Source organism: Photinus pyralis, unplaced genomic scaffold, assembly GCF_008802855.1.
Source record: "Photinus pyralis isolate 1611_PpyrPB1 unplaced genomic scaffold, Ppyr1.3 Ppyr1.4_LG9, whole genome shotgun sequence".
NCBI lineage: Eukaryota > Metazoa > Arthropoda > Insecta > Coleoptera > Lampyridae > Photinus > Photinus pyralis.
Genome location: NW_022170878.1, coordinates 5452683 through 5469974, shown reverse-complemented (window position 1 = coordinate 5469974; position 17292 = coordinate 5452683). Strand labels below are relative to the sequence as shown.

General features: G+C 41.3%; 4 protein-coding genes across 6 annotated transcripts; 1 reads left to right on the top strand and 3 right to left on the bottom strand.

Annotated features, from left to right (window-relative positions):
- Positions 1-63: 63 nt before the first annotated feature.
- LOC116181206 (zinc finger protein 808-like) lies at positions 64-1850 on the bottom strand. Its single transcript, XM_031501502.1, has one exon. It carries the CDS (start codon positions 1735-1737, stop codon positions 265-267), a length of 1473 nt encoding a protein of 490 aa, XP_031357362.1. The 5' UTR covers positions 1738-1850; the 3' UTR covers positions 64-264.
- Positions 1851-2712: 862 nt separating this feature from the next.
- Positions 2713-7488, top strand: LOC116180287 (ubiquitin-conjugating enzyme E2 J1-like). Of its 2 annotated transcripts, XM_031500197.1 has the most exons (5): positions 2713-3445; positions 3500-3705; positions 3803-4218; positions 7181-7270; positions 7310-7488. In XM_031500197.1, exons 1-4 carry the CDS (start codon positions 3409-3411, stop codon positions 7260-7262), a joined length of 741 nt encoding a protein of 246 aa, XP_031356057.1. In that variant the 5' UTR covers positions 2713-3408; the 3' UTR covers positions 7263-7270; positions 7310-7488. The 2 variants fall into 2 exon arrangements, with proteins under 2 accessions (XP_031356057.1, XP_031356056.1); XM_031500196.1 differs by having other exon boundaries at positions 2714-3445; positions 7181-7488.
- On the bottom strand, positions 7489-11231 carry LOC116180285 (ADP-ribosylation factor-like protein 13B). The gene is made up of 3 exons (XM_031500192.1): positions 11132-11231; positions 10870-11074; positions 7489-8414 (listed from the first exon to the last, which is right to left on the bottom strand). Exons 1-3 carry the CDS (start codon positions 11167-11169, stop codon positions 7512-7514), a joined length of 1146 nt encoding a protein of 381 aa, XP_031356052.1. The 5' UTR covers positions 11170-11231; the 3' UTR covers positions 7489-7511.
- Positions 11232-14671: 3440 nt separating this feature from the next.
- Positions 14672-15917, bottom strand: LOC116180286 (cytochrome c oxidase assembly protein COX18, mitochondrial). Of its 2 annotated transcripts, none has more exons than XM_031500194.1 (4): positions 15409-15917; positions 15086-15358; positions 14931-15041; positions 14672-14885 (listed from the first exon to the last, which is right to left on the bottom strand). In XM_031500194.1, the coding sequence occupies exons 1-4, from the start codon at positions 15820-15822 to the stop codon at positions 14706-14708; spliced, it is 978 nt and encodes a 325-aa protein (XP_031356054.1). In that variant the 5' UTR covers positions 15823-15917; the 3' UTR covers positions 14672-14705. The 2 variants fall into 2 exon arrangements, with proteins under 2 accessions (XP_031356054.1, XP_031356055.1); XM_031500195.1 differs by having other exon boundaries at positions 14931-15035.
- Between the last annotated feature and the right edge of the window lie 1375 nt (positions 15918-17292).

Sequence of the window (17292 nt, the reverse complement as noted above, 5' to 3'; positions counted from 1 at the left end):
CGCAATTTTCAATATCTTCTTTAGTTTGGAAAATATGGCAGACTGCAAGTTTTAAAATTGACACCCTGTATAGTAACCTTTATTTAAGTTAAGGTCAACAAGTATAAATATTGCTACACTGCATGCTGTCTTTATTCTTAAGTGAGGGGGTTCACTCCTGATTTGAATCAGGGACCCTCCACACCTGTTGCAGAAATAATCTGAGAGATTAAACACCGCCCCTTCTAATAGGCAGTCTACCCAGACATGCAATTATCACACGCGCTACGTACTCGCAACTTGGTGCGTCGCCATGTGCTGTACCAAACGCCACTTGACCAAAGTCGCAAAATTACAACTGTCACATTTCAATTTCCCCGAAGTTTTCGCCTGCGTCGCGAGGTGCTTTCGGAGATGTCGTTTCAGGTAGAGTTCGTTAGATGCGGCGAAATCGCAACGGTCACATTTAAACTCCTTGGAGGTCGAGTGTAACGAGAGGTGAACGCTCATGTACGGCCGGTTGTTCGTGCTGAAATCGCAGACGTCACATTTGAACTCCTTGACTGCGTTGTGCACGGTGATGTGTTTGCGTAAGTTCGATTTGTTGTTCGTCGCGTAATCGCAGTGCTCGCATTTCAGGTCCTTTGCGACTTTGTGTTTTGCTACGTGGTGACATAGACTCGTTTGCGTGTTCGATGCGTAATTGCACTGTGTACATTTAAATTGTTTGATAGTGCTGTGTCTCGTGAGGTGTTTGTTGAGGTATACTCGATTCGATGTCGCGTAATTGCACAGATCACATTTAAATTCTTTAGAATCACTGTGTACCAGGAGGTGTGTGTTGAAGTACGATTTAAAATTCGTCGCATAATCACACTTATCACATTTAAAATCTTTAGAAATCTTGTGAGTTACAAGGTGTTTCTTTAGAAGCACTTCAAAATTTGTCGCATAATCGCAATAGTCACATTTCAAATCTTTACAAACTTTGTGTGTCAAGAGGTGGCGTGTCAAGTGCGATTTACTAATCGTCGAGTAGTCACAATCGTTACACTTAAAACCTTTAGATTTGTGAATCGAGGCGTGTCGAGTCAAATTTGAGGGAGTATATGTTGTGTAATCACAAATGGCGCATTTATACTGTGTAGAAACTCCCGGCTTTATGAGATGTCTTTTCACATGTTCGTCTAAGTACATTTTAACTTGAGTACCGAAATCGCATTGGTCACATTTGAATTTGGAATCCGCATGTGTTAACTTGTGCCGTCTCAAGTAACGTTCATTATTCGTCGCGAATTCGCAATTATTACATTTAAGATCTTTAAAAACTTGATGCCTGACAACGTGATTTTTAAAATTTGCTGGATAATTAGTCCCATAGTCGCACTTGTCACATTTAAATTCCGTAACTCCGTCGTGTTTCGCGAGGTGAATTTTCACGTATAATTTACGAGACGTCGAGAAGTCGCACTTGTCACATTTAAAAGCCTTGTGTTTCTTCATGACCTTACGTTTGTTGCATTCGGCATCGACACTATCACAGCTTCGTTGTTGACGACCGACACTGACATTTTCTCTAATACACACCATGTCTGCATCATTGGCAGCATTTAAAATCACTTCTTCTTCTTCCTCTTGCTTTATCGGAACTGAAGTTTCATTGGTGACGTAGTCGTCTCTCTGAAGAGTTGATATGACTTCCTCTTCTTGCTCTAATTCAACCTTTACAAGGGTGTTCCCCGATTCGTTAACCGCCATCGTTAAAAGTAGACTTACAAAAGAAGGAAGAATTTATTAAGAAGATGAATAAAATTAACCCCAAACTTTGAAAACTGTCACAACACAGTGGATGACTGTGGCTCCGTTACCGCCGCACCAAGAAATTACGATGTGGTCACAGAATTATTGACCGTCTATTTTTGGGCAAGGATGTCCCTCTACGCGTCGACTGTCAATTACACGTTGTGGTATTTATAAATTTAGCTGTCATTTGTGTTCAGGTTTCCGGTTCCTGTCAAATGAATTACAAACGGAGAAATCAAGAACCTTTGCAAAAATATTGTTTTCTAGAATTTCGTTTCGTTTTTTACACGGATAGATAACCTTCCTTTTTTACCAAAAATCGACTACACCACAATTTTTCGGGAAAACACTTTTTCTTATTAATTTGGGTGCGTAGAATCCAAATCAATTTGTACTTTTTCGATCAGACTTCTCAATCAAAAGTTATAGACTAGAAACCAATTTCGAAAAAAAATTCAAAGGGCTGTAACTTTTGAACTAGTAGCCCAATCTTGGTATTGTATGAAATTATGGATTCTACAGGTCACATTCTATAAGAAAATTTTTTTCCGGGTCGATCTGACACAATTTTTTCTTCGGGGCTCACAAAAGGCAGTGTATAACCTTCCTTTTTTACCAAAATTCGACTACACCAAAATTTCTCGGGAAAACACTTTTTCTTATTCATTTGGGTGCGTAGAATCCAAATCAATTTGTACTTTTTCGATCAGACTTCTCAATCAAAAGTTATAGACTAGAAACCAATTTCGAAAAAAAATTCAAAGGGCTGTAATTTTTGAACTAGTAGCCCAATCTTGGAACTGTTTGAAATTGTGGATTCTACAGGCCACATTCTATAAGAAAATTTTTTTCCGGGTCGATGTGAGACAATTTTTTTTTTCGGGGCTCAAAAATAGGCAGTGTATAACGGTATAGCCACAAGTAAACTCCTGGTTTTTTTGTGCTGGAGTTGACTCGAAACTTGACAGTCTGTGAAAGCTGATTAAGGGTAATGAAATGGTCGAGCGACTAGCCAGAGGAATTCGACAGTCGGTATGTGAAATTCCACATGTAATGATGTAACGATAGGAAATGGAATGGAAGCTATTACGACCATGCCTTTTTTTGTTTTGATTTTGTTACGTCTACAATGATATGGAGAACAGAAAAGTGTATCTTGCACTACAAGGTGTTGTTTTAACCAATTGTCTCGTTGTTAAATAGATGGAGACACTATTTACACCTTAATTTTACCTATTAATTTCATGCATTGCGAATGAGTCCTTCATGTAAAGTTGACGTAATAATTTCACTCATTAATTTGAATGCAGCTTAAAACGAGATAGACGGCGACACAGGGACCATGTTTGAAACGATGTGACGGCAGACGCTTGAATGTTATTTTGTTGTGTAGACAAGGGTTTATGTTAGAATACATTTGGCAACATCACCAAAGTCGTATGTTTTTGTTTACCTTAATGCGGCAACAATGTCTTTACTCATACTCATTAATCAGCTGAAACTTGTGCATACAGGGTGAATTTCTATTTTTTGTGCAAAACATTAGTTGAAATTTACAAAATTCGCTGTATTTAGGAAATAACGGATCGATTAACTGTACTTTTTGTAAATATTTAGTCTGTAAGTATGTCGCTTAAATCGCAATACAACCTAAAAAGTCCAGGTAAGTGCTTTCCAATCATCTACAAGTACACGTAATTGTTTGTTTATGAAAAAGGCGTCAAAAGACTGATGCGAGAAGCCTGCGAACTGGCAGATCCGACAGAGGAATACTTCGCGACACCGCTGGAAGATAACCTGTTCGAGTGGCACTTTACGGTTCGTGGACCGCCGAATACGGAATTCGAAGATGGGGTGTACCACGGGCGTATACTGCTACCGTCCGAGTATCCCATGCAGCCGCCTAACATTATCTTACTGACGGTAATTTATACCTTTACAAGTATGAAGGCTCCGGGCGAGCTACTCTCTAAACTTAACTCTTTGCCCGTACAAACGGTTGAATATTTAAAATTTCTAGCCGAACGGTCGCTTCGAGATAAACAAAAAGATCTGCCTGTCGATCTCGGGCCACCATCCCGAAAGTTGGCAGCCGTCGTGGTCGATACGTACCGCCCTGCTCGCCCTAATCGCCTTTATGCCAACGTCGGCGGCGGGCACGATCGGCTCGCTGGAGTACACGAAGGAGGAGAGGCAGGCGCTCGCGAAGAAGTCGAAATCGTGGGAGTGCACCATCTGCGGTAGGATATGCGATAAGCTGTCGCAGGGCGCGACCTCCGATCCGCTGACGACCGAGGAGAGCTCGATGTTGAACCACATCGCGCTGAAGGCGGAGGAGGATTCGAAGACGAATGATTCGGTTCGACATAGAACGGCTGGTGCGAGTGTTGGGGAGGTTCCGGAGGCGTTTGTCAATAGTATTCCGCAATCAAATAAGTAAGTGCCATTTTTTGATAACATAAGTCAAGGTTTTAAAGGTAAAAAGCATGTTGTGTAATGAAGTTGAAAGAACCAATCAGATGTGCAACCGTAAAAGACAGTTTGCCCTCTTAGTTTTCCCTTCTCTCTTACCTGCAGTATCCGCGGTTATCATTGACAGGCGCTGCCCATTTGTTATATGTCGATGAGTTTAGTCCGCTCACTGTTAATCAAACCTAACAAACATATCTCAATGTGCGCATCCGCAATTTGAGAACTAGTGAGGGGGGGGGGGCAGTGTGGAATATTGTACTTGGATTAAATGAAAAACGGCGGGGGGCGCAAACCAAACGCAAGCGAGTACTAGCAAAAATGTGAAATTTGGAGGGGGGGGGGGCAGTATGGAATTTTTGTATTTGGAATAACTAAAATGCACCGGGGGCGTAAACGAAGCTGTTTGGAACACAAACGATCACTACAATACGTGCCATTTGAAAACTGTCGGGAGGGGGGGTAGTATGGAATTTTGTATTTGGAATGAATAAAAACGGCTGGGGCGCAAACGAAGGTATTTGCGCGCAAACCAAACGCAAACGATCATTAAAAAAACGTGAAATTTGAGAACGGGGGGGGGGGGCGTATGGAATTTGTATTTGGAATAACTGAAAAACGCCGGGGGCGTAAACGAAGGTGTTCGGGGCACAAACTATCACTATGGAACGTGTCGTTTGAAAACGTGCAATTTGAACAAGGGGTGGAGGGGGGCAGTATGGATTTTATATTTGGAATAACTGAAAAACGGCGGGGGTGCCAACGATCACTAGAAAAACGCGAAATTTGAACCTGGAAGAGGGGGCAGTATGGAATTTTATATTTGGAATAACTGAAAAACTGCGGCGGCGCAAACGATCACTAAAAAACGTGAAATTTGAAAACTTGGGGGGGGAGGGCGGTATGCAATTTTGTATTTGAAATATCTGGAAAACACTGAGGACTTAAACTACGGTGTTCGGGGTGCAAAGCAAGCGCAAACGATAAAAAAAATCGCGAAAGTTGAACCTGGGGGAGGGGACAGTATGGAATTTTGTATTTGGAATTACTGAAAAACGGTGGGGGCGCAAACGATCACTAAAAAATCCTGAAATTTGAAATCTGGAGGGGGGGGGCGTATGGAATTTTGTATTTGGAGTAACTAACTGAAACGCAGCGGTGGCGGGGTATTCAGGGCGCAAACGATTACTTAAAAACGTGCAATTTGAAAACGGGGGGGGGGGCATTCTGGAATTTTGTATTTAGAATAACAGAAAAACGGAGGGGGTGCAAACGAAGGTATTCGGGGCGCAAACGATGACTAGAAAAACACGTAAATTTGGGGGGGGGGCAGTGTGGAATTTTGGATTTGGAATAATTGAAAAACGGCAGTATAAAATTTTGTACTTGGAATAACTGAAAAACAGCGGGGATGCATACGAAGGTATTCGGGACGCAAACGATGACTAGAAAAAACGTAAATATGAAACCTGGGGAGGGGGCAGTATGAAATTTTGGATTTTGAATAATTAAAAAACGGCAAGGGAGGGGGGCAGTATGGAATTTTGTACTTGGAATAACTGAAAAACAGCGGGGATGCAAACGAAGGTATTCGGGGCGCAAACGATGACTAGAAAAATACGTAAATTTGAAAACTGGGGAGGGGGCAGTGTGGAATTTTGGATTTGGAATAACTGAAAAACGGCGGGGGCGCATACGATGATTAGAAGAAACTTCAAATTCAAAAACTGAGAGAGGGCAGTATGGAATTTTGTATTTGAATTTGGAATAACTGAAAAATGACGGGGGTGCAAACAAAGGTACTCGGGGCGCAAAACAAGCGCAAACGATCACTAGAAAAAAGTGAAATTAGAAAATTGTGTGGGGGGGGGGGCAGTATGAAATTTTGTATTAGGAATAACTGAAAAACCGCGGAGACTTTTTTCCCCTGCTTGATTTAAACGCACTTCCCTTTTCAACAAGTAATGTTCACTGGTTGGTCGACTTCACACTGTCTCATTTAAATGCATGAAGGTGATTAACACAAAAATATAACATCCACCCTGAGGTAAATTAAAGGTGATTGATTTATTCTCACTGACGGTCACGCTATATCTTATTCACTGATCTAGCCGTGATCTGCACTATTTATAAAAGCACCACGCGCAAACTTACCCACTCGATGCGAACGCTATCGTGGCTCAACGCGCATTGACCCCCCTGCGATTGTCTACCGACCACCCTAATTTTTTTGAACTACTCCCATCGACTATTCGACCGCGTTCCACCAATTAGCCAACTTTTTCTCAACCAATGAAATCCCCTCGATAGGACCATACTTGGAAAGCATTCACCCGAAATAATAATCGAGGAAAAATTTTACAATTACTAAGCATAAATCTTATTAGTAGTGTTTTAACATACGCCACTTTAAGTTGCGCTTATTGCGAGTAACGTAATTACACTGATCACAAAAAAATTTTGAAAAGATTGTAAGTTATAAGGTGACGCTTTAAACGAACGTTATTAATTGTAGCGTAATTACACTGATTGCAGCTGAAGTCTTTCAAAGTGCAGTGTGTTACAGAATGACATATATGTATCTCCTATTTTTTTTGTGTAATTACACTGTTCACAATTAAAACGTTGGGGAAGACGAAATCTACCAAGATAACTTTCTAACGACAGCTTATTTATGGTTGCGTAAGTGCAGTGTAAGTAAAGAAACGCCGTCTGCACCTAACTGCATGTATTGCCATGCTCTGCCACCAGGGGTCTCACTTGGAATCGCGATCTGCCAAAGTTGAAATGCGCAGGCGCAGAAATTTTTTAATGCTTGTGGTTGAAACTCTACAGAAAACCGTATGCTTTTTACCTTTAAAAGATAGAGCTATACGAGTTGCGTTATAAAATCACTTTGGCGCTCACTAATTGCGATGGTTCCTTGCAGAGATCGACTGTGGGAGATGGTTATGTGGGTGTTGCTTGGAATGATCGTCCTTTTGATCGCCCGACGATTCTTTTTCCTCTAATCTAATAGGTAGATTGTGATACGCTTTATTTTTATTGTTTTCGTTAGTCTTATTTACAGATTTAGGCACTTTAGATTTGTATACGTACTATAAAGGACAGTGCAGCGGTTGTGATACCCCCCCAACCCCCTCCCCTGAAACTATAACGATCGTGCACCTACTTTACCCTCGTTCCTTATGTAAATTTGTATTATTTGTTACAAAATAAATTTATTTATAAAGTGTTTTTACGCTTAAGCCTAACTTATTCTAAACTTTCCTCCGTTCCGCCCAGCGGGTGCCATTCTCCTTCGTCCCGGGTACGTGGAAGTTATTTAAATGAAACAACTCGCTTCTACCGTCCACAGTCGGAACCCTCGCGCCTGCCGATTGTGTCCTGACACTACCGACAAACTGCCGTCGACGTTCGCTTGCACTTTGCGGGTGCACCCCGTATAAATGGACGGGTGTCGTTTTATTGGCCAAAAGACCGACAAACGGAAGCGTACTCTGCGAGTTCGCGAGCTGGTTTTTCACCCATTGCACGGCCGACTTGGGCCGTTCCTCTGTGTGATACGTACAGGGGAACGAGTCGTTCGATTTCGAACTCGAAAAGCTTCCCCCGCGGTTAATGTAATCGGTTCTGATGTAAAAAATATCTTTGGACTCGTCCAGACTGTCGTCGCGAACTACGGAACCGTTCAATTTACGATCGTAATCGGAATAGGACTCGATCAGGTCGTCGTCCACTCGCGCACCCTCGTTGAACTTGCGCAATTTCTCGATCTTCTCCAAACGTTCGGCCTGTTCCTCGAGACGTTGCTGCCTGACGTCCTGTTCCACGCGCGTGTTGAGAACTGGATAGTTTCTGATGATGAAATTGATCAGCCAATGGTATCCCTTTTGTATGCCCGGATCGGGGCGCGACTTATCGGTCGCCGCGCACGTCTCGACAAGGGTGGGGCACCGTCGACTGTTCACCAAAGGTTCCAGCTCCAACTTCTCGACGATGTCCAGCTCGTCGAGCGCCTCCTGCCGGTCCTGCTTGTTCGCGAGCAGGAGGATCGGTTTACCTCTAATCTTCTCGTGCGATAGCATATCGTTGAGGACGTCCCTGGCCTCGTCCAGACGGTGGTAGTCGCTGGAGTCGACGACAAAGATTACACCGTGCACCTGTAAAAGACAGTTGATCATTTCGTGACCAGGGCTTGCTTTTCCCCTAGGGGGGGGGGGGGGGGAATACGGTTAAGGATGGCATCGAGTCGACCCGAACTGTTTGAAAATCAAGCTCGGCCTGAAACTATAGATGTCGAACTCGACTCGAAAATAATAAGTTCAGCTCGGCTCAAAACTATTCCGGTTCCAATAACAATTCCTGAGGGAGATTAACGGAATATTTCTTTCCTGGAATGTACCTGTGTGTGGCTGGGGAGTATGGATACCCCTCTCCATACCCCCCCCCCCCCGTGTTAGACTCCCCTTCCAATTGTTAAACATATACTACTCTTGTGATCATTTTGAAGGAGAGTCATCGAACTTTGACGATTCTCTCTAAACTGTTCATGAGAGTGCTGGGGGGGGGGGGGTATACAGAATAGCTCTTGGACTTCCAATAACAATTCGTTCATAAGCTCATGGAATATCACTTTTCTGGAACGTATCTGTGTGTGGCTGGGGGTATTCAGCCCCCCCCCCCCTCCGGTCTTAGACTCCCCTTCGAATTATTAAACCTGTAGTACTCTTGTGATCATTTTGAAGGAGAGCAATCGAATTTTGACGATTCTCTCTTAAACTGTTCATGAGAGTGCTGAAAGTTGAAAAATTAGGAGGCGAGTCTAAAATCGGGGGGGTATGGACTATTCCCCCGCCACACACAGGTAGGTATACAGAATAGCTCTTGGGACTTCCAATAACAATTCTTGGGGAAGCTCATGGAATATCTCTTCTGGAATGTATCTGTGTGTGAGTGGGGGTATTTAGACTCCCCCCCCCCACACGAGTGTTAGACTCCGCTTCGAATTGTTAAACATGTAGTACTCTTGTGATCATTTTTCAATGAGGGTACAAGAGTGCTGAAAATTTGCGGCCGAGTCTAGACCGGGTGGTGGGGGGGGGGTCCCCAACCAGGCGCAGGTAAATATACGGAATAGCTCATGGATTCCATTCGTGAGGGAGATAGATTCACAGAATATTCCTTTCAGGGAATGTATCTGTGTGTGGCTGGGGGATATTCCAGCCCCCCCCCCCCAAGTTGTTGAACCCTTAGTACTCTTGCAATAATTTTCCATCCTTCGAATTTTTATTATTCTCTCTGAAAATTCACAAGAGTGCTAAAAGTATAACCATTTGGGGGTAAGTCTAACGCCGGGGGGTCTGGGGGGTATAGCCACACATAGGTAGGTATACAGCATAGCTCTCGGCTTCCAGTATCAATTCCTTAGGAAGATTCACAGAAATTTCTTCCGGGATGTATCTGTGTGTGACTGGGGAAATCCCCCCCCCCCCCGACCCCCACGGTGTTAGAGTTACTCCCACATTGTTCAAGGAGGAATGCTTGATAACCCTCCCCTAAAAAGCTTGCATCGCTTATAAATTCGATCGATCTGCTCGATAAGCTAGAAAGCTCAAAACAAGTAGCTCGACTCGACTCGAAAAAGACACCGATTCGAATGACATACTTTGAGCTTTCGAGCCGAGTTGAGTTTAGCTCAAGTTCGTGTCCATCCCTAAATACGGTTTAATGCAAACAGTCAATTTATCCGTTTTGGGGCTTACTTTCAATCAATCCCAAGAATCAGGGGTTAAAGCAGTCCTTGGCACAGAGTCAACTTTATAGTAGAGGATAAGAAGAACCCTAAACCCATATTGTGGTGAAAGTCGGTGCTGTTTTGTAAAATTGTACAGTATCGTTTTTTACGAAAATCACGATCGCGCACATTTGTTTCAAAACGCGCGGCAATTCGAAAATGCTACCGTCAACCTTCCAGTACATCGTTCTACAACTTTCTAGGCCTGTTTTAGATTCGTTCCAGAAGAAAACCGCTGGGTGAGAGGGCGAAAATGAATCTCTGGATTTTTCTTATTATTCCCGAAACTGTTTTCAAAACCTTCTCAAGATGCTTTCAGAGGAGGACTTTTCACTTTCTAGAACTTTAGAGCGCCTTATTCTGGAGAATTGCGAATCTAAGTTGTTCTGTTGGTGCTTAGAAAACTGAAAATTGGTCCATAAAGCCTAAGACAATCAGAAAAAGTGCTTTATCATTCTGGAAAAGGTTTGGAAGCACTTTGGTATGCTTTTAAAAGGCTTATCTGGCACTGGGACGTACAGGAAATTCTTAAAAGGATCTATAAGTGCTTCGAAAGCTGTATAAAACGTACTCGGATGCTATGGAGGGGGCTGTCGAAAGCACTTAAAGACTCCGGAGAGCAATTAGTGAGTTTCCATAGCAAGTGCATTCTTCAATGTTTTCTAGACGCTCTGTCTCACCTCTACACTATTCCTAGGCTTGCTTAGCCCTGGCAACTCCGAAGGCTCTCTAAAATTCCAGAAAAGCGCGGTAAGTTACATCAATCGATGCACGTATTTTGACATGTCTTAGAAAACTAGATTTGATACCTTTCAACGTACATCGACAAAGTACCGTTGCCAAATTCCGCGAATATCCGGTCCACCTCCCAGATCGAAAACCTTAACCGAGTAACTGCCGTACTTTAGGTAGGTGACGGATAGGCCGACCGTGGGCATTACCGTATCCAGAGGTTCCCCGGCAAGGCCCTTGACGGCGACGCTCTTTCCTGCATTATCCAATCCGACTAACAGCAATACGATTTTCCTACGATAAATTACTCGATTAGAATTTTTGCTCATCGTCGGTTTAGCGCGCGCTCACTTTTTCTCCTTCTTTCGGTTACAGCAAGAATTACCCATAGCAATGGGGGCGCATTGTAGAAATTTTACATTTGCGTTGCGCCATGAATTGTCACAGTCAACAATTTACGAAATTATTGAGCGCCGCGGGGTACAACGACCTCTATTATCAGTTTTGCAATAGACGATCAATATTTTTCCACCGGCGCCAAGTTTCAAATACAAACACGGCACTTCGCGACAAAGACGAGAAGAAATAAAATCGCAAAAAAACTCCCTTAAATGAGTCACGTTTAAAATTAAGGACGTCCCTTACAATTTAAAATTCAAATAATTTGAATTTGTCAAGGCAGTTTATGGAAGAAGCATTTGTCATACTCGGGGGCATTTTTTATACTAGGTATAGGCGTCGCGGCGTGACCCCTTCACAACAATTTGGCCTCGGGTATTGATTATACCACTAACACTAGGGGGGGGGGGTCCAAACCCCCCAGGTTCTTACATTCTACATTGAACCAGGAACGTGTGGGGTGTGCAATATTCGTTCGGAAAGGATCCCCCACCCGTACATTTTCATACAATTATCATGGTCTTCGTATACCCCCCCAGACCCCCCCGGTTATACCATCTTTACTCTTTATTAGTACCTTTAGCATGTATACCATAATTTTTGGAAAGGGCCCATTGAACTTAACACCTTGGTGGGGTTAGAAAGGGTATGTTCGATGGTCCTTCGTGAAAAACTATCACGACAGTGTTTAGGGTGAACGGTTTGAGGGAGGCCGTAGCACCGGGGGGTCTGGGGATATTATGAATACCTGCCAGAGTATACGACGATATATATCATTAATTGTTGTAGGGAACAATTCAATGATCATTTCCGTACAGAGCTGGGCAGAATACTTTCAAAAAGTATTTGAATACTTTTTATAGTAAATACTTTACACAAATCAAAGGTATTTGAATACTAAATACTTCTACGTCCAGCACAAGCGAATACTAGATACAGATACATTGAAAAGTATTCAAATACTTTAGAATGTATTCGAATACTTTCAAAAGTATTCTAATACTATCAAAGGTATTCGAATACTATAAAAAGTATTCAATTACTTGTCACTCAAATACATTAAAAATTTAAAATAGTATTGTAACGTGATTTATAAATTCGGGTTCGATTTATATCAATATTTATTAAACAAAACTAAAACACTATAAAAACTGTACAATTTATATCGACTATTTATATCACACACTTCGCAGTTTATATTTCCGCACTCGATGTTTCATCCGTACTCGATCTCGTTCGGTAGTAAACTGCCTGCGATGTTCGGTCCGCAACCATTTATACACGCAAGCAATGTAAGTCCAGAACACTCGCGTAATTACCAGATACGTCGCAAACATTCCCACTATCGCGCGCCTAGAAAATTCCAGAGCGCCAAAGGCGACGTCACGTCTGGAGCGTTTCCGTTACAGTATACTAGATAAAAGGCTTAATACTACTTAAAAAATCAAGTTATACTTTGTATGGGGTTAGTTTTTTTTATATTTCTATTGTTATATACAAATTTTTGGGGAGTAAAAGCGTATTATTATGATTATATTATTATATAGGAGGTACCTACCAGGACCTTTCTTATACCAGTTATATCCTTAAGAATACGTGTACCAGTTTGTATCGGATTTTTATATTTGATTTTGTGACAATGGAAACTATCCCTAAACATTTCTAAATTGTTCTCAAATATTTGAATAACTTAAAAGTACTGCCTTTTTTTGAGGCGGGAAAAAAATGTCTGAGATCAACCGGGAAAAAACATTTTCCTATAGAATGTGGCCTGTAGAATCCATAATTTCAAACAGTTTGAAGATTGGGCTACTAGATAAAAAGTTACCACCCTTTGAATTTTCTTTCGAAATTGGTTTCTAGTCTATAACTTTTGATTGAGAAGTCTGATGGAAAGAGTACGAATTGTTTTGGATTCTACGCACCAAAATTAATAAGAAAAAGTGTTTTCCCGAGAAATTTTGGTGTAGTCGAATTTTGGTAAAAAAGGAAGGTTAAGTATTCAAATACTTGTGAAAGTATTTGAGTTACAAATACAAATACTGCTTCCATAAAGGTATTTATTTACAAAGTATTTGAATACTTTAAAGGATTTGAATACTAAAAAGTATTTACAAAATAGAATACTGCCCAGCTCTGTTTCCATACAATTATCTCAGATGGTACACTGGAGGGTGTTCCATACCCCCGACCCCCGGTTCTACATTCTTCGCCAAATCGTTTAACACCCTTATATCATTTGTTTTAGGAAAGGGCCCATTGAACTTAACACCAGGAGTTTGTGTCGTCAGGAAAGCATACGTTCGATGGTCCTTTTGAAAAAGTATTACGAGAGTATGTTTAGGGAAAGTCACTGTAGTTTAGGGGTGAACTTTTTGAGGGAGAACGTAGAATCGAGATAACTGTAGGACATTCTGTCGCATTTATTTTTAATCGATATGAAAAGTGGGTAACTTTTAATATTTAGTAACAAGTCTTAGTTTCTCTTGTTTAAAGAGAGGGTGAGTAATATTAGCGCCACTATTTAGAACATCCACTCTCGTAGGCCTTTTCCAGAGCCGCCCCTACCTTTTTCAAAAATTTCTAATCTAGTTGCAATCGGCTAGATTCTAGAAGGTCCTTTAGAAATGAAGAATGATCTGTGTGTATAGACACCTTAGGGAGTGCCAAGTAAGACCTGTATATCAGCCTTGCCGGGATCTAAACAAACCTGGAGGTATGAAACTCTTGAAAAGCCATAAACCATTAGAAATCGCTCAATTATTCTAGAAAGCTTTCCGAGGGTTTGAGCTTAAAGGGCTTTCCAAAATTTATTTAACGCTCGCTACTGACCTTTTCTATGCTCTACCCAGAACTATAGATGGACTTACAAAAGTCCTGGAAACCGTTGTAGCATATTCCTGGATAAGACCTAGCTATATACAGTGATATAGTTGGTATAGTAGTGCCGGTAATAGTTTAAGGAGCGTAAGAGACTTATTTTCTAGCTTTGATCACTTTAAAATTAGTGGTTATTTAAATGCAATCCATATAAGACACCACAAACAACCCTCAATTTTAACGGAGGATATGAAACTGAATGTTCTAATTTTGTGCGGAAGAGAATTCCATAAGAAACATGTTATTTCGGTTGCATAAAATTAGGCGTCTTTCAGAAGTATTTTTGTCATTTAAAAGTAGACAGAGGAAATCCCTATGTCTAGGTACTTCTAAATGAATAGCTTTGCGAAGGGTCTAGGAATCTAGGACAGTCATCTAAGAGAGCTTATTTTGGAGAGGATCTAAAATGGTCTGAGAAGGGGAATGTTCTGAAATAGCGTTATAGGCTTTGTGAAACGCTGATAGAGAGGTCCAATCCTTTAAACTCATTTTCAGGATTGAAGAGGTTTTCAAAAGCTTTGGAAAAAAGTTATAAAACTATGGTACATGTCTGGGAGAATTATGGAAAGCCTTCTGTTGTTTCCAGAGCCTCCTAATAAAGTGTTCAAAAAATAAACAATAATGATAATTTAATCACACCTTACAGTTAACTTATTTTCGAAACAACAAATTTATTCTTAATCCCTTTAATAACATGACTATATGGCTTATCTATGTCGTTGGGCGTTTTCGGTATCCTACACCATCGTTTCAATTTCGGCGACATTAACACCAAGTTTTGAACGAACCCGTACAAACTAGACGTGGTCCAATACAATGTAATACACTGAAATACACAGATGAACGACAGCCCTCCACGCACCATACTTACAGAGGGCACCCCCGCCGCTACCGGAACCATAACGATCGTAACACCTCTAAAAAAATTCAAAACGAACCTCTGAAACTTGGACGGAGACCCCCTCCTCGACGCTGCCTGTATCTACGACAAACTGTAATCGACTGGCCGTCCCAATCGTAATTTACCTCGATAATTGTCAGATTGATCAGCCCGAAACTCAGCGGAAGCACGAAATACGGATCGACCTGTGTTAGGTTCACGATCCAACCGAACCCTTCGACGGAAAGATCGTGATGAACGAGCTCGGCGTTCACGTGCGAATGGGGCAACTGGTATGCCAGGTTTCGGAGTGCGACCGAAAAGCAAACCCACAACGGCAACTGGAACCAAATTAAAAGGCTCGCCTTCGCCGGATGACAATTGTCGCGTTCGATTAACGCTTTCCATTGCTTTTTCAACTGAAACTTAGCCGTTGATCATACGAGCCGGTGGTAAGCGAACGAGTTACAGATCGTTTAAAATTGTACGCCGCCGTCTTTTGGTCCCAGTCGTACAGTTTGACGGCGACGGCGACTTCCCTCTTCAACTCCTTCGATAGCTCGATAAGTTCCGCTTGCGCGTTTTGCACCTTGGCCATGACGAAGTTTTGGTACAGCGCTAGAGGTACGGTTACGGTTGAACGGAGAAAGAACGTGGTGCAGACGATGGTCGCCCACCACGGTAAACCCGTGACGTCGTGGACGTTGATCACGAACTTTTGGAGGCATTCTACGGGCGCGCTTTCGGAAATTATTCGAAATATACCTGACTGTACTCGGAGAGCGTCCGTGATCGAATTTAAGCTAAACCTTCGCTCGTTTCGGGTCAATTTGTAAAAGCGCGGCAGCGCGTATGCCGGCCGCTTTAAAAGAACGGAGTACATGTAGATTTCGTTATGACGAAATGTTTATTTTAATTAGAAAGTTGCTTATTATGCAAGAGATGACATAAACAAAGAATTAGGTTAGGAGGAGGAGCCAGGTGTAAACAACAGCTGTTTGAAAATGTCACGATTGTACAGTGGCGTAGGCGCAAATACTTTTAGGTCGTTTTGCAGAAGGAATTATTTATAAGAATTAGTTCGATACAGTCACGGACCTCTTAAAAAAAATGGACTGCCAATCACCATATGATGATATCACAAAAATGTCCAACATATGTTAAGACTTAGACGCCATCGTGTGGTTTTTTAAGTTGGTAGTGACTGTTTCTGATTAGCTTTATGTTGGTATAACTTGCAAAACTAACCTAGTTTATTTACTAAAATTGTTGTTTAATAATAATAATAATGACATTTATTGAGTTTTAAGTAAGACAGTATTTTAACCCATTTATAAAAAAAAGAACAACTCAATAGGGCGGAGTTCAGATTGGAGCTACCAAGATAACCCCGTCTGCTCTACCACTCAACCCTTCAACAATATGTATTAATTACAGTGACAAGAACAACTGTTATTAAAGACCCGGTAATGAGAGAGAGAAAGAGATAACTATAACTAAGAGTGAAAAGCAAAAGCGCAGACTGCTATCTATAGCTAAAGTACAAAAATTTATACAAAAAGTAAAGAAAGAATGGTGTTGCTAAGCATGTTTCTGTCTTTCAAGGAGTATGAGGTACAATTTCTTTTTGAATGCATAAGAAGATAATTGTTTTAAATCAGTTGGCAATTCATTGTAGAGGTTGGCTATATTGTTACTGAAGGAACGTTTAAAAAGTGTCGTTTTATGGTGGGGTATCGTTATTGAAAGCTTATCTCTAATATTTAAATCGTGAACGGAGCTCCTAAAGATTACTTTTTCAAATAAATATGTAAGAGTTCTGGTTTGCAGTATGGTATGGAACAAACAAGCGGAATGCAACAATCTCCTATTACTCATGTTTAGCCAATTCAAGTTCGTTAGCTTATGTGTCACTCGGTCGTATTTACGTATTCCAAATATTAGGCGAAGGCAAGAGTTCTGCATCTTTTGAATTCTCAAGGAATCTCTTTGGTCAATACATGGACCATACACACAGTCACAGTAGTTAAATTGCGATAGTACCAATGCTTCACATAACATTATCTTAATGTTACGATTGATAATGAACCTACTATTAAACATGATCTTAAGATTAATAAAAGCTTTGTTAACAACTAGATCAATGTGTCTTTTGAAGCGTAGCTTAGAGTCTAACATTAATAAACCAAGGTTTTTATACTCATCAACGATTGGTAATACCGTATCTTTTAACCTAACCCTTAATGCATGCTTGTACTTGTCAACAATTAACGATCTACCGAATAACATAACAGCTGATTTTTTACAATTGAGCTGTAGTCCATGCTTTTCAGAGGTTTGCAGAATGTTAGAT